The sequence below is a fragment of the Lutra lutra genome, chromosome 7 (assembly GCF_902655055.1).
Source record: "Lutra lutra chromosome 7, mLutLut1.2, whole genome shotgun sequence".
In the NCBI taxonomy this organism is placed as follows: domain Eukaryota; kingdom Metazoa; phylum Chordata; class Mammalia; order Carnivora; family Mustelidae; genus Lutra; species Lutra lutra.
In genome coordinates this window covers 54,935,651-54,951,991 of record NC_062284.1, presented here as the reverse complement: position 1 = coordinate 54,951,991, position 16,341 = coordinate 54,935,651, and the positions used below count along the sequence as shown (strand labels likewise).

Sequence of the window (16,341 nt, the reverse complement as noted above, 5' to 3'; positions counted from 1 at the left end):
CTCGTGTTTCTGATTTGTTGGGAAATAATAAAGTCATTATTGTTAGAGCAATTATTACTAGCACACTTAAACCCCACTCCATATTAAGCCAGAATGGTCCCAATACTGTTAGCCACACACTGACATTGCTGATTTGATTTAGTTGTATATTTTATTACCAAGGTTATAAGTTTGCATTTATGCCATACAGTGGCTAACAAAACGAATCAGGAAAGAAATGAAGGTTAAGTGGTATGACATTACATGGATATGTGATGTAAATTTATGTCCCTTGTCTTCCCATGTCTCTACTTTTAATAGAGTTGGGGATCTAGTTGAGTCCAGCATTTGGTCTAATGACTGAGAAGCTATGGACTTCGGCACAAGGTTCCTATTTCTTGTCATTTACTTATAAAAATTTTCATTTGCCAAATGAAACTATATATATCCAACCATGTTCTGAATTTGATATCTATAAACAGTGCTTTTGTGCCTTGATGAATTATTCTCGCATTGACCTCTTTCAGGGAACGCAGTTAGACTGTTGTTGGAGTGACAGTGATGAATAGTTGAAACTGATGTTGGAAACCTGATAAGTACGATGTAGCTGGATTATGTGCCAGCCGTATTTTCAGTTACTTATCAAGAATGATGACGAACATCCAGTTTGGAGCTCTAACATGACTTGAGGACTTACTCAGTAATGTATTCGTGGCATAAAAGTTTCTAATGTTAACACAAAGGGAAATTTTCATTTTAACTATTCCTTTCAAACATTGAATTTAAAGATTATAGGAAAACCCATAATTATATTGCAATACAAATGTAATATTTGATCACCTTTGGTACTTCACATGTTTCTTAAATCTCCTAAGAGGATGACAATTTGCCAACAAAAGACTAAAAACAGTAACATTCTGATAAGTAAAAATGTCTTTATGTTCTACCAGGTCTTCGTAAGCATGATGTATGCTTTTTAATCACTGTACGGCCCACAAAACCTTATGGTACTAAGTTTGACCGGAGGAGACCTTTTATTGAGCAGATTGGCCTGGTTTATGTCAGAGGCTGTGAAATCCAGGGCATGCTGGATGATAAAGGGCGCGTCATTGAAGACGGTATGGCAATCTATAATTTTGAAAGAGTATGTTTACATAATGATAAGTTTTGTTTTTTTTTTTAAAGATTTTATTTATTTATTTGACAGACAGAGATCACAAGTAGGCAGAGAGGCAGGCAGAGAGAGAGAGGAAGGGAAGCAGGCTCCCCGCTGAGCAGAGAGCCCGATGCGGGGCTCGATCCCAGGACCCTGGGATCATGACCTGAGCCGAAGGCAGTGGCTTTAACCCACTGAGCCACCCAGGCGCCCCATAATGATAAGTTTTTGTGCCTTTTTTATTTTTGCATCTTAAGTAATATTTTTTAGTTATTTTACATAATCAACACAAAGGATTATATATAAAATATGTATAAGGTACCTACCACCCACTTCTAGAAATAAATAATATGGTTTCTAAACTTTTTATTAGATATTGGAAAGGACAGGATCTTTTGAAATTATCTTTATTTAAAATTTTCCTTTTATAATACTTTATAATATTGCCTTTTTAAAACCTCCAAACACCTCTTATGACGTATTTGCCTAATTTTTTCTTCTTAAGTTTTATTGATTTGATGCGTTGTAGCAGTGGCTCTCAGTTGGAAATAGCACTTCCCTGTATTTTGAAATGAATTTTGGTATTTATCTTGTCATGTACTGGGGGTAGGAGTAGGGGACGGTGAATTTTATGGGGGGTGAAATTTGATGGATGGGGTCTAGGGATACTAAACATCTAAACAGAGCTGCTTTGGGGCACCTGTTGTGGCTCAGTCAGTTAAGTGTCCGATTCTTGATTACAGCTCAAGTCATGATCTTAGGGTGGTAAGATTGAGCCCCACCTTGGGCTTTGTGCTGAGCCTGGAGCCTACTTAAGATTCTCTCTCTCCCTTTCTCTCTGCCCTTCTCCTATCACCCACTCACACATGGCACATGCCCCTACTCTCTCTCTCTCTCTCTCAAAAAAAAAAAAAAATTTAAACAGAGCTGCCTTGTAGAAAGAATTGTCATACCTCACATGCAAACATTACCCCATTTAGAAATACTGCCTTACTGGATTTGTCAGCTCTTTGATTTCTCAGTCTTATCATTAGCTTTTCCTTGAAATTCTTTCTTATCTTGTTTGACTTCCTTGTTATTCTTACTGTTAAATTATAATTGCATCTATTTCCAGGGCTTATTCCAATTTGTTTACTAGACTTCTCTCAGAACTTGAATTGATTTCTACCTGTGATTTTAAGATTGCACCATAATTGAAAGTGCTGGAATTAAGCTGACCTTATCACTAGAATAGAAGAAAATAGGAAAGGTGGAATAACCATAAGGTCACATATTGGGACTAGAGTTAGAGGACTAAGACAAAGTAAGGAGATGAGGCAAAGGGGCAAGAAAAAGCCTCTGAGCTTTCAGCTATTAGTATATGAAATTTCCTTTCACACTGGTGATACTAGGAATGGCATGTGAAAGGACAAAAAGAGTGATCAGTCAAGTGCTTACTATACGTAAGGCAGTAATGGAAGCTATGAGTAACTGACAAAAGTAAAGATGTTTGACTTTTAGGGCTCTTATTTTGGTTGAGAACATATACAGAAAATTGCAGTCAATGGCCCTGCATCATAAACATTACATCACATACATTTTTCTGGGAAAGAAATAGTAAGAATTTAGGGAAAAGAGAAAATATTTTCAGCCTCTAGGCATTTGAAGAGGATGAGTGGAAAACATCCTAGTCAGGAGAAGGACTGGGGTTCAGTGTGAGCAGTTTACTCATCACTTCTGGAAAAGGAATACTGCTAACTTACTTTGATACTTGGAAAGTCTGTATTTCACTTACCAAACTTTTTCAAAATGTCTAGGACCTGAGCCAAGACCCAATCTTAGAGGAGAGTCGCGGACATTTAGAGTGTTCTTGGATCCAAACCAGTATCAACAAGATATGACTAATACTATACAAAATGGAGCAGAAGATGTGTATGAAACTTTTAATATCATAATGAGGAGAAAACCAAAAGAAAATAACTTTAAGGTAATTTTTAGGCTATGTAACTAAAAGTACTCTGTCCAGTTTGAGTTAATTTCTAAAACATAATTACATAAACACTAGATAAAAGAATGTTTTGTTAAGGAAATGATCGCTGCTTTTATTCTCATTCTAAACAATTCTCTTATATTCTTTTTTTTTTTTTTTTTTTTTAAGATTTTATTTATTTGTCAGAGAGAGAGAGGAGAGCGAGTGAGCACAGGCAGACAGAATGGCAGGCAGAGGGAGAAGCAGGCTCCCCGCCAAGCAAGGAGCCCGATGTGGGACTCGATCCCAGGACGCTGGGATCATGACCTGAGCCGAAGGCAGCTGCTTAACCAACTGAGCCACCCAGGCGTCCCAATTCTCTTATATTCTTAACATGTAGACTAAATATAAAAACTTAAGAAAATTTATTTACTAAATCTATTTTGTCTTTTGGTAAGTTTAGAAACTCAGCAATATAAATTAATCCATGTCAGCCTCCTTCCTTGCATTTTGTATATTAGATGCTCAGGATAGCCAGTATAAGGTAAAGAAAACTGCTTGTTTATTTGTTTAGTGGGACTTCTTTTTTAAATCAAAAGTAAGTGTACTTCCAAATCACTTTATGAACACAGATGTGGGAGCCCATGGTTTTGAATCACTTTATTATATAATATGTTTTACTCCTTAGCAGGAAAAGGGAGGTTTAGGAGCTAGAGAATTTTACTTTTATAACTTAATGGAGATAAGGAGTTTTGATAAAATATATTTTTTAATTATTTGAAACTACTACATTATAAAATGTAAACATTGAATTGTTTTAGCATTTGGTAACACTACCTTCTGTATAAGTACCTTTCTTTTTTCTCTTCCCCCAAAACATAGTGCTTCTTATGCATTGTCAGTTTATTGCCTTTTTTCCCCCCTGTTCTTGTAATTAAAAGAGACGACTTCACATACAAAGGAATTTATTCCCCATTTTACCCTATTATTGAAGACAAGAGAGCAGAAGTACTCTTATTTCTTTTTGTCTCACAGTCCACATCCGGTCCATCAGTCAGTCTGGTTAGCTCACTACCTCCACTGACAGCACGTCCAAGACACCTTCATCTCACATCCCTGCTTCCATTCTCCACAGCTCCTCTCTTTCTGCTATTCTCCACATTAACTACTGAATACAAATTATGCCTTGGTACCCTGTTCTACATTCTAATGGTTTCCTATCATAGTAGAAAATTATTACCATAATCCAGGAGGCTCCTTCATTATCTGTCCTCTGGCCACCTCTTCAACCTCATTTTCTAACACCTTTCCCTGACACATTCGATGGCAGATGTGCTGACCTTTCTGCTGTTCTTTAAGAATCCAAGCCTTGGTCCATGGTGTTCCCTTTACCAACACAGTCTTCCTCCCAGGCATTTGCCTGGATCGCTCCCTCCCTGCACGTAGGCAATTCTGCTTAAGAGAAGCTTTTTTCTGGAAACCTTACCTAAAGTAGTATTTCCTCTTCTTCTCATTCTTAATCCAATTGTCTTTATTTCTCCTTACAGTCTTTATTATACTTGATGACTTGATTTGTTTTGGGTCTGACTTCGCCATTAGAATGCAGGTCTGTGAGGGCAGGGTCTCATTCGTTTGCCTCTGTTTTGTTTCTCAGTAATCACTGAATTTCAGTCACTTTACTAAAAATGAAAAAAAGTTCCTTCCTTATGTTCATACGTTTGACCATTTTATTTAATGCCCACTGTGTGTCTGGCATTGTACTAAGTTGTATGGAGCCAGTAAAGTTGAGTAAGATACAGCTTACGTTTTTAGGGAGTTTAGACTACCAATAAAGGAAGTTAAAAATATAAACAAATAACTACCATGAAGTGTTAGAAGGTGCCAGAAGTCATAAGAAGGATGCAGATAAAAGTGTCACGGAAGGGACGCCTAGCTGGTTCAGTCGGAAGAGCATGTGAGTCTTGATCCTCAGGGTCATGAGTTCAAGCCCCACACTGGGTGTAGAGATTACTAAAAAAAAATAAACTTTTAAAAACAACAACAACAACAAAGTGTCAGGGGAGGTCAAAGAGGCATTCAGATTCCAATCCAAGAAACAGGGGCAGTGATTAACTCTCCTGTGTTTAGGAAAGGACAAATGCTCTTTTGGTGTCTTCGGTGTTTTGTTAATCTACCTGAGCAGCAGTCCTTACTTCCTTCTCTCTTTCTCAATTGGTATAGCCTGTTCTGAACTGGATGTTTTATTTCTTGCCTAAATAATTGCACTAAATCACTTCTTCTGCCCTAGCCCTGTTCTCCTGGTCAGTCACCTGTTTTTCATATGCCTCTACTGATCATTTCAGTCAGCTTCTCAAAACATTTCTGTGACTTTCCACTAATGATGAAATAAACCAAGGTTCCTTCACAGGAACCTTGTTTGAACAAAATTGAGATGCCACTTTCCTTCCTGAAACCTTTCCTAAGGTCAAAAGTCTTCCCTGCATGTGTCTGTCTTGGAACTGTGTTCCCATTGTATTTTATAATATTCTGTATTATTGACCACACTCTGCTGCTTTGTGTTATTGCTTAAGGACATATTTCCTCTCCCTACTAAAATTTTAATTTTCTTAGAGAGTAGAGCTCTTGTCTTACCCATCATTATGTGAACATACTCATTAATGTGTCCATCCAGTGATTTACCCATCTCATAGTAAAACTTCCTAGATCCCTGCTCTCATGGAAATGATATTCTAGTGGGGATTAGACAAATGGTAAGCAGGTAACTTAGTACATGAATAAGAGAATTTCAGGTAGTGATTAGTGCAAAAAAAAATAAAACAAGGTGATGTGATGTGATAGGAGTGTGAATAACACACACTGTCCTGTTATTTTGTTGTCCTGTTGTAGTATATAGCATTTGTGACATAAAAATGGCTGGTTTTGTTATTTTAGTCTTTGTAGTTAATAGCCTAGCCTTCTGATTTCCATATAGGTGATAGAGCACTTTGTCTAGAAGTAATTATTAGAAAGTCTGAAAGTTTGCCTTGAATTTGGTAATTTTGATAATGTATAGATTAACAATTACAATGACTTTTTATTGTAGAATGTTTCATTCTGAAATTTATTTGACATTTCACTTTTATCTTTTTGTCTACTTTATTTTTTATTTCTAACTTTATTTCTTCTAACAGTGTTAATTTTAATATTTTTAAGTTATGAGATGTTTCACAACTGAGGCATATATTAATATGTTTCTGGTTGTGTGTCATCTTAGCATGGAGGAACTATGGAATAAAAGAGTTCTCCTCTTTTATTATCTGCCCAGGAATTTCTAAGAGGAAACATACTTTTTAAGCGTTTGTTCTATAATATTTTCTTATTGTTATGTAGTCCTGATAAGGTTTTCTTTCTGCCCAACAGGAGTCAAGTGATGAACTCATTTATGACATTCTGTCTAAATGAACTCCTAACGGATAAACTGTCCTTGCTAAGTTTGGTCTTTTGTTTAACTCAGTGTATGGTATTAGCTGAAAATATAGCTGTTGATTCAGTCTAGCCAAGCACCTGTCAGCAGAAATAGCTTCTTGCCCTGAAACACTCGGGAATTCTGGATTAGTGCAGCCAGCTCTGCATTCCACTGAAGTGCAAATGTTTGAGATGGCTTCTTGACACAACCCTTTTCTGTCCTTTCCCTGACAGGCTGTGCTGGAGACCATTCGGAACCTGATGAATACTGATTGTGTGGTACCTGACTGGCTGCATGACATCATTTTGGGTTATGGGGATCCAAGTAGTGCACATTATTCAAAAATGCCCAATCAGATTGCCACTCTTGATTTCAATGATACGTTTCTGTCCATCGAACATTTAAAAACCAGCTTTCCTGGTCATAATGTTAAAGTAACTGTGGATGACCCAGCTCTACAGATACCCCCTTTTAGGTAAAGTCAGAAGTGGATACACTCCTTTCAAACTTTCTGTAGCCATTGTGAGATAGGCCATGGGACTCTAGCTAAAATTTTAAATATCTTGATTGTGTTTGGGCAGTCTTTACCTTCACCAAATAATGACTGGGATAAATTTACTTTATTTGATTCTATTTCTTAGTATAGAAAACAATTTTAAGACCGTAATAAAAGTAGCCTCACGTCTGATAAGGGATCAGTAAATGCTTGTTGTCTGAAGAGCATTATATAAACATATTTATAGCATTTGACTTAAGAAATATGTCTGCTTATTATGTATAATCTGGTATATTTCCTAATTAATAGACATAGTTGTGGGATGTTGAACTTTCTTTTGTTTTGATTTCAGGAAAATTCTATTTTTCTCATAAGTTTGCTTGCTTTCACAAAACTTAAATATTCACAATATAGTTATATTTCATGTTAAAGAAGCTTTGGTTTTAATTTTGAGTAGAAATGGAACAAAGCACCTGAAGCAGCAACTTATCACTCTTCCCTGAATACTATTACATGGGAGAAGTGTACATAGAGAATTCTTTTTTCTTTTTTTTAAGTTTAATTTTAATCTATTCATTGATTCCCCCAGGTAGTGGGGGGCATTACTTCCTGAGGTGTCCCTGACCCCAGGTTAAGAACTTCTGCCTTAAGGCGCCTGAGTAACTCAGTCAGCTAAGCAACTGCCTTCGGTTCAGCTCGTGATCTCCAGGTCCCAGGATCAGCCTGTGTTGGGCTCGCTGCTCAGTGGGAAGTCTGCTTCTCGCTCTCCCTCTGCCCCTCCTCCTGCCGCCTGCTTGCGCTCTCTCAAATAAATAAAATCTTTAAAAAAAACAAAACAAAACCTTCTGTCTTAAAGTCTTGACATTCTAAGGGTGTCATATGGGGATTCAGCCTGTCTCTCCAGCCTTGTTTTCTCTACTGTATCCATTCTAGCAGAACTGGCCACTTGTACTTGAACCTGTAGTCTTACATATTCCCGGAATATCTTCCGTTCCATGTTTGTATGTCTAAGTTCTTGGAAACTCATCTTTTTTTTTTTTTTTTTTTAAGATTTTATTTATTTATTTGACAGAGAACACAGGTAGGCAGAGAGGCAGGCAGAGAGGGAGGAAGGGAAGCAGGCTCCCTGCTGAGCAGAGAGCCCAATGTGGGGCTCAATCCCAGGACCCTGGGATCATGACCTGAGCTGAAGGCAGAGGCTTTAACCCACTGAGCCACCCAGGCGCCCCAGAAACTCATCTTTGATGCCATCTCTCCCAAGAAGCCTTTTCTGATTTAAGGAGGGACAATGGGTAAAGCACTTTACAGTGCATGGATATAAGCGTAAAAATGCTCCTTCTTGATTCTCCCTTCATCAGTTGACTTTTTCTAATCTGAACACCATTAACACATATTTTAATGCTTTTAAGTCTGCTCTTTTTGGAATATATGTACAGATAGTGAGTTCCTTTAAGCCATAAATGTTTGTTTCTGATCTGATTATACTCCATACAATGTCATGCACAAGGTAGGTGGTTGGTAAAGGTTTTTAATGGTAAAAATGAACAAAGATCTTGATTTTGTAGGATAACTTTTCCAGTAAGGAGTGGAAAAGGGAAGAAAAGGAAAGATGCAGATGGTGAAGATGAAGATACTGAAGAGGCAAAAACCTTAATTGTTGAACCTCATGTCATTCCTAATAGGGGTCCTTATCCTTACAACCAACCCAAACGGTAATTTTACTGTCTATTAATTGTAATAATGAATAGTAGTTTGTTATTTTGGATTAATAATAGTTTAAATTTTACTATGCCTTTAGAAACCCCAGGAAACTTCTGTTTCTGGACACTCTTTCCTTGTATTCTGTCAGACAACTGAATAGCTTAGGCATTTTTGGCCATTCTGTAGTTATATTTCCAAAAGGAAAACTTTTGGATACTATGAGAAATAAATATTAAAGGGCTATCTTAATTTGAGCACAGCATTCTTACTTCATGACGATGTGTTACATAGCAGCTACCCTCATGCATCAGTGCCATGGCTAAAAAATCGGCATTATATTTGGTATTAGATTGGGAACTGAAACTTTGACATTCCAAGTGAAATATAGGATGAGCTCAGTGTATTGAAAAATAACCGTAGTCTTTTCTTTCCATAGCATTCATTTGGTTTTAGCTGGTCAGTAGAGGATGTAGGTGAAGGAAATCATTCAGAAGAGATTGGTTCAGCCATGTAAGATGTAAAAGTACTGGAGATTTGCTATCCAACATTGTTCTTATAGTTAGCAATACAGTACTATGCAGATAAAATTTGTTAAGAGGGTCAGTCTTGTCATTTTTGGTTTTTTGTTTTACCACGTACACTCAAATGTACACCCACACATACCCACCCACCCAAAGGGCTGGGGGGGGGGGTAAGAAAAGATTGGGAGAACAGAGACATATACAGAGGAGGCATTTAGACCTCCGATATTGTTGTCTAAGGTTTTACCAAATGTTGTTCATCTGTGTTTTTAACCAACTTTTTATTTACTCTTGTTTGCAGTAATACAATTCAGTTTACTCACACACAGATAGAGGCTATCCGTGCTGGAATGCAGCCTGGGCTAACTATGGTAAGAGGGTTATTTTTACACGTTTTTACATGGATTCAGACAGGAGGTAGGCCTCAGATATTTAGAGTATATTTGAAACACAAAATCCCAACTGAATGTAAGCATTTGTAAGTCACTGTGGCCTTGTTTGCATATGGAGATTTTGCTTACTACTCATTTCAGTATTCATAAATGAAGTTTTATTGGAACATAGCTATGCCTGTTTGGTTATGAATTGCCCCTGCCCGGTTTTATGCTGTAACAGCAGAGTTAACGTACTTGTAGCAGAAATTATGTGGCCTGCAAAGACTGAAATGTTTACTTGCTGGCCTTTTACAGATAAAGCCTGCTGACTACTGATTTAAAAGTGTGTTTCATTTCCAAGTATTTAGAGACTTTCCTGTTATTCTTCCATTTAGTAATTTCTAAATTACGGCCAGAGAAAATACTTTGTGTGATTTCAATTTTTAATTTTTTAAATTTGCTCAAGTTTGTTTTGTGATCCAGGATATGATCTGTCTTGGTGAATATTTCAGTACACTTAAAAAGAGTGTTTATTCTATTGTTTTGGGGTGAAGTATCCTATATATGTCAGATTTATTTGGTTCAATATTTCTTTGTCCTTGCTGATATCCCACTGCTATTTCTGTTGATTACTAAAAAGGAGTATTAAAGTCTCCAACTACAGTTACGTATTTATCTGTTTCTCCTTTGATTTCATTCAGTGTTTGCTTCATGTTTTTTAAAGATTTATGGATAGATACACACATTCAGGGTTGTTACGTCTTCTTGGTGAATTAATGCATTTATTTTTATGTAATGTCTTTCTTGGTAATTTTTTTTGTTCTGAAACATACTTTAATATTAATATAGCCACTACAGTTTTCTTTTGAGTAGTGTTTGCATGGTATATCTTTTCCCATTATTTTATTTCTAACCTACCTATTAATGTTTGAAGTGAACTTCTTGTAAACAGCATATAGTTGGAGTATGTTATCTTCTTCGTTCTGACAATCTCTGTATTTTAATTGATGTGTTTAGACCATTTACATTAAATGCAATTAATATGTTTAGATTTATTAATTTTTCAGTCTATTTAGAATCACTATTTTGTCTCTTAAGTTGAGTAAAGGATTCCTACCTCCGTGTAGGTCCCTTTCCCTTTTATGTTGTACTTGTTATGGATATTACATCTATATACATTAAAAATACTGTCAGACAATGTTAGAAAGTCAGACTTTTTTTTTTTTTTTAAAGATTTTATTTATTTATTTGACAGAGAGAGATCACAAGTAGACAGAGAGGCAGGCAGGGAGAGAGAGAGAGAGAGAGAGAGGGAAGCAGGCTCCCTGCTGAGCAGAGAGCCCGACGCGGGACTCGATCCCAGGACCCTGAGATCATGACCTGAGCCGAAGGCAGCGGCTTAACCCACTGAGCCACCCAGGCGCCCCGAAAGTCAGACTTTTAAAAATTTATTTATTTCTTTATTTGAGAGGGAGAGCATGCATGTGCATGCAAACAGGGGGAGTGGCAGAGGGAGAGGGAGAAAGAATCTCAAGCAGACTCTGCTGTGTGCAGAGCCTGACACAGGGCCCCATCTCAGAATCCTGTGATCATATCCTGAGCCAAAATCAAGAGTTAGACACTCAACTGACTGAGCCACCCAGACTCCCCAGAAAGTCAAACATTTAAAGAACTCTAGAGGAGAAAAATCTATTATAAATTGGCAATTTATCTTTCATTCCTGGAGTTTTTTTTTTTTTAAAGATTTTATTTATTTATTTGACAGAGAGAGATCACAAGTAGGCAGAGAGGCAGGCAGAGAGGAAGGGAAGCAGGCTTCCTGTTGAGCAGCGAGCCCGATGCGGGACTCGATCCCAGGACCCTGGGATCATGACCCGAGCCGAAGGCAGTGGCTTAACCCACTGAGCCACCCAGGCACCCTCATTCCTGGAGTTTTAAGTTTGCTCTGATATCACTTCCTTTTTGTCTGAAGAACTCTTACCACTTTTTTTTTTTAATTTTTTTTTTTTAATTTATTTGACACAGAGAGAGATCACAAGTAGGCAGAGCAGCAGGCAGAGGGCGGGTGGAGCAGTCTCCCCACAGAGCAGAGAGCCCGATGCGGGGCTCGATTCCAGGACCCTGAGATCATGACCCGAGCTGAAGGCAGAGGCTTAAACCACTGAGCCACCCAGGCGCCCCTCTTACCACATTTAGGAGTAGGTCTGTTAGCAATGAATTATCGTTGTTTTTCTTCTTGTGAGAATGTCTCTAAATCATCTTCATTCTGTAAAGACACTTTCACTGGACATAGAATTCTATGGAGTACTTTACTTTCAGAACTTTTATTTTTTTTTTTTTCATATTTTTTATTTATTTATTTGACAGAGAGATCACAAGCAGGCAGAGAGGCAGGCAGAGAGAGAGGAGGAAGCAGGCTCTCCGCCAAGCAGAGAGCCTGATGCGGGGCTCGATCCCAGGACCCTGAGATCATGACCTGAGCCGAAGGCAGCGGCTTAACCCGCTGAGCCACCCAGGCGCCCCTACTTTCAGAACTTTTAAAATGTTACTCCACTTCCTTCTGGCTTCTATGGTTTCTGAGTGAAACCCACAGTCATTAGAAACATCCTTTTCCTATGTGTAATGTTTCATTTTTTTCTGGTTGCTATTAAGAATTTTTCTTTAGTTTTCACCTATTTAATTAAAATGTGTCTGGGCTTGGATTTCATTTCTTTTTTTTTTTTTTTAAGATTTTTATTTATTTATTTGACAGATAGAGATCACAAGTAGGCAGAAAGGCAGGCAGAGAGAGAGAGGGAAGCAGGATCCCTGCTGAGCAGAGAGCCTGCCCAGTGCATTCTCCATCCCAGGACCCTGAGATAATGACCTGAGCTGAAGGCAGAGGCTTAACCCATTGAGCCACCCAGCTGCCCTGGGCTTGGATTTCTTTGGGATTATTCTGTTTGGAGTTTGCTGATGTCCATCAGCATAAAATTTTCCTCTTGTTCTAAGACTTCAGTAGCATAAATGTTGGACCTTTTAGTATTGTCCCATTGATTCCTAAGGCTCTGTTTATTCATTTGTTTTCAGTCTTTTCTCTCTGCTTATTTTTCTGTTGCTCTATCTTCAGCTTCACTCTCTTGTCAATTCTGTCATTGAACTTATCCAGCAATTTTTTAAATTTATCTCTCAGTTTTAGAATGTCCATTTTCTAACAATATGATAACTTAAGAGTTTGATATGTATTCATCTCCTGTTTAGGTTGTGGGTCCACCAGGTACTGGAAAAACAGATGTTGCAGTCCAGATCATATCCAACATCTACCATAATTTCCCAGAGCAGAGGACTCTGATTGTTACTCATTCTAATCAGGTGAGAGTGTGTATGTGTGTGAGTGCGTGCACATGCACACACATACATAGGTTGGATGGTAGACAAGATTAAGGAGGGAGGAATGAATGAAAGCACAATGGCGATTTTTGCTTGTGTGATAACCTGGTCATAGGTACAACAGAATACTGAAAGACTGATGAGTATAGTGTTTGCTGTTAAGTTACTCTTGGATTGTTACTGGTCATAACCAGACTATATTAGGAAAATAAAAAAACAATCTTTTATTTCTAATGGAGAAGGTCAAAATGTGGGAAAGCTAAGAAGAATTCTTGGATGTATGGTCAGGTATTTAGATTAAATTAAATTGCTCTCCACCATCTCCCATGCTATGCTGAAGCTTTGAGATTGAAAGCATTAACCATTACTGGTAACTTTTTTTTTTAAGATTTTATTTATTTGACAGAGATCACAAGTAGGCAGAGAGGCAGGCAGAGAGAGAGGGGGAAGCAGGCCCCACTGAGCAGAGAGACCAAAGCGGGGCTCGATCCCTGGATCCGGAGACCATGACCTGAGCCAAAGGCAGAGGCTTTAACCCACTGAGCCACCCAGGTGCCCCTACTGGTAACATTTTGTATCCTTTAGTAGGATGAATATTACCAAAAGACTAAGGCTCAAATGTATTAACATTGGATTAAGTTATATATCCTTATGAGGTCTACATATGAATATGTGTTACATGGAAGGACTACTTTATGCTGTAGATTCAATGCATAAGTCATTTATAAACCACTAAAGCAATAAAGACAAACTTTTCTCAAATAATGTCTGAAAAATAATCTTTATATCTATGTGTGCTATGGTAGTTCTTCTAAAGCTGTTACTATCATAGAGATGAGTAGGACAACCAACATTCACTAGCTCTTTTGTAAAATGTGACAGGCAGCTCTCAGAACATCATGAAACTTGCAGCATAGTCTAACCTCCAAAGGTACTTATGTTCTCTAAGTGGTGATTTCAGTTGGCCATTTCCTTAAGAGTTGATCTGGGGGGTTTTTTTTTGGTTTTTTTTTTTGTTTGTTTTTGTTCTTGTTTTTTTGACAGACCTGGGTTTTTAGAATGCAAAATGTCACTTACTCTATTATTTATCAACTTTTAGTATACCGGTTTTTAGATTAATGCTATCCAGCTCATTCATATCCAGTTCATTCACTTGTTTTTATATCTTCAAAGTTTTTAAGTAATGGTGTGTTATTCTACAATAATAACAGTATTGTACTAAATTGTATATAATTATATAATACACAATTTTACAATAATATTGTATACAGTAATACAATATTATAATATTGTATACAGTAATACAATATTATAATAAAATTGTGCAGGGGGAAAAGGTTGACCTAGGCTTTATCTTTTTTTTTTTTTTTTTTAGTCTTTATCTTAATTAAAGAAACAAATTATGTAAAGGCCTTTTTTCTTCTTCTTAGTAAAATTTAATCTGTAGTAATCTTACCTATTTCCAGATTCTTAAAATGAATAAAGAGTAATTCATCTGTTGTTGTTTTAACATAGTATTTTTAGTTAGTTTTGTCATAACTTGATAATGACTTTCTGTAGAATCTTCTACTTATGATTGACTTGTATAGTATAATTACAGAGAAGGTTGTTTTACCAATATAACAGAAGACTTCATTGTTTGCTAATGAATGACCCTTGATAATCATATCATCCTCAGTGACATCTATTAAATTGTTGATTTGTGCCTTTTTACAGTTGTTTCCTTTGTCAGATCTTCATTTGCATACGTAACTGCAAACAGTTCTTCAGTATTACTTTGATTCATAATGAAGTCTTGCAGTTTTTTCTGAGTGCAATGTCGGAGTATTTTTTGTTCTCTAAATCTCTGTGGTTCCTGAGTTTGGATAATGAATAATGCCATGTGGTCTGATCCATTGGATCCCAGGTTTTAAATGGAGAACATCAAGAGTTTCAGTACTGGGGAATTTTTTTCTGAAAATTTATATTGATTTCTTCAGTATCTGAGCTCTGACTGCTAGAATTTTGACAACAAAGAATATCTGTTTTTATATTATATACCTGGATATTTATAAGACTGGATGTTGACTTCATGGGCAGGTTTAGATTGATAGTAGTTAAGACAGATGTTTAGCTGACTTTTAAATGATATCTTTAAAATTAACATTATCTTTCTATACTATGGAAATTTTGCCTTTCTGCAACACACTGTAACTGCAGATGTTCAGGTAATTAATATTAGGATTTAAGGGAACCCCAAATATGAGCATTTCATAGGTAGAAAGGAGTGACTTCTAGATGGCTTCCATCAGAATAGTTTGCAATAAATGAGTGCTGTACTCATTGTTGTATAGAAAACTTTAGACCTTTGGCCTAAGATTTGAATGAAGCTCTTTATCTTTCTACTCTGTAGTCCTCTTGATATATTGTACCTACACACTTACTACCTGAGAAAATGTTTCACAAAAATGTTTCAGTTTTCTGCAACCCATGGATATTCTATTGAGTGAAATCTTGGTGTGGTTATTATTTTAGTAACTGTTACTATTTGGGGAAGACAGAAACTGATCCGAAGCCTTTCTTTTTTTCATAAATTAGAAGCAAAGATTTAATGATTAGATCGTTTTTATGGTATTCAGTTAATTAGTTGACCAAATTACATGTGGGCAACAATATCAGGAATCAAGAAAAATACTGTTTCATTTAGATTATAAATGCCCTAACATAAGACTTGTTTCTGTGTTTTGAAGTTGATTCTTTTCTGACTGGGCAATATTCATTCTTTTCTATCCTCCTAAATTTTGGTTTTTCTTCTGAAGCAGCTGCTGGTTCATTAGAATTCACCATTATCCTTTTTGTTTTATTCTCCAGGCCCTGAACCAGTTGTTTGAGAAGATCATGGCTTTAGACATTGATGAGCGCCACCTCCTGCGTCTCGGTCATGGGGAAGAAGAGCTGGAGACAGAGAAGGATTTCAGCAGGTAAGCAAATGAGGATGAGTTTTGAAATGATATACAAAACAATTTTTAACCTTCTCCTCTTTTTCTTTATTAAAGAAACACCAAGAGACAAGAGTCATGAATAATACAACTTGATTCCGAAAGGTTCTAGCATAACCTACTTGTAGTTGACCTAAATGTCTGGCCATGATCTCCCTCAACTCCAGTTCTTTGTGTTTATGCCATTTTTTACTAAAGAATACAGTTACTTCAGTAAAGAGCATTATCTTTTTCACCTTTTAAAATTTGCATATTGCTGATTGTTCTCTATTTATTGAGATAATTTTTAATGTTGCCAACTTAAACTGTACGAGTTTACCTGATCCTTCCCATATTTCATCCAGACATTTAATTTGTGCGTATTTTAGGTATCA

The 16,341-nt window shown here is 36.8% G+C and overlaps 1 protein-coding gene across 1 annotated transcript in view; it reads left to right on the top strand.

Moving 5' to 3' along the window:
* AQR (aquarius intron-binding spliceosomal factor) overlaps positions 1–16,341 on the top strand; it is a 93,981-nt gene that overhangs the window by 52,506 nt on the left and 25,134 nt on the right. The window contains exons 18-24 of the mRNA XM_047737671.1: positions 930–1,097; positions 2,932–3,101; positions 6,762–7,003; positions 8,590–8,736; positions 9,548–9,617; positions 12,861–12,971; positions 15,840–15,949. Coding sequence (XP_047593627.1) covers positions 930–1,097; positions 2,932–3,101; positions 6,762–7,003; positions 8,590–8,736; positions 9,548–9,617; positions 12,861–12,971; positions 15,840–15,949 — 1,018 coding nt within the window. The remainder of the gene's footprint in view (positions 1–929; positions 1,098–2,931; positions 3,102–6,761; positions 7,004–8,589; positions 8,737–9,547; positions 9,618–12,860; positions 12,972–15,839; positions 15,950–16,341) is intronic.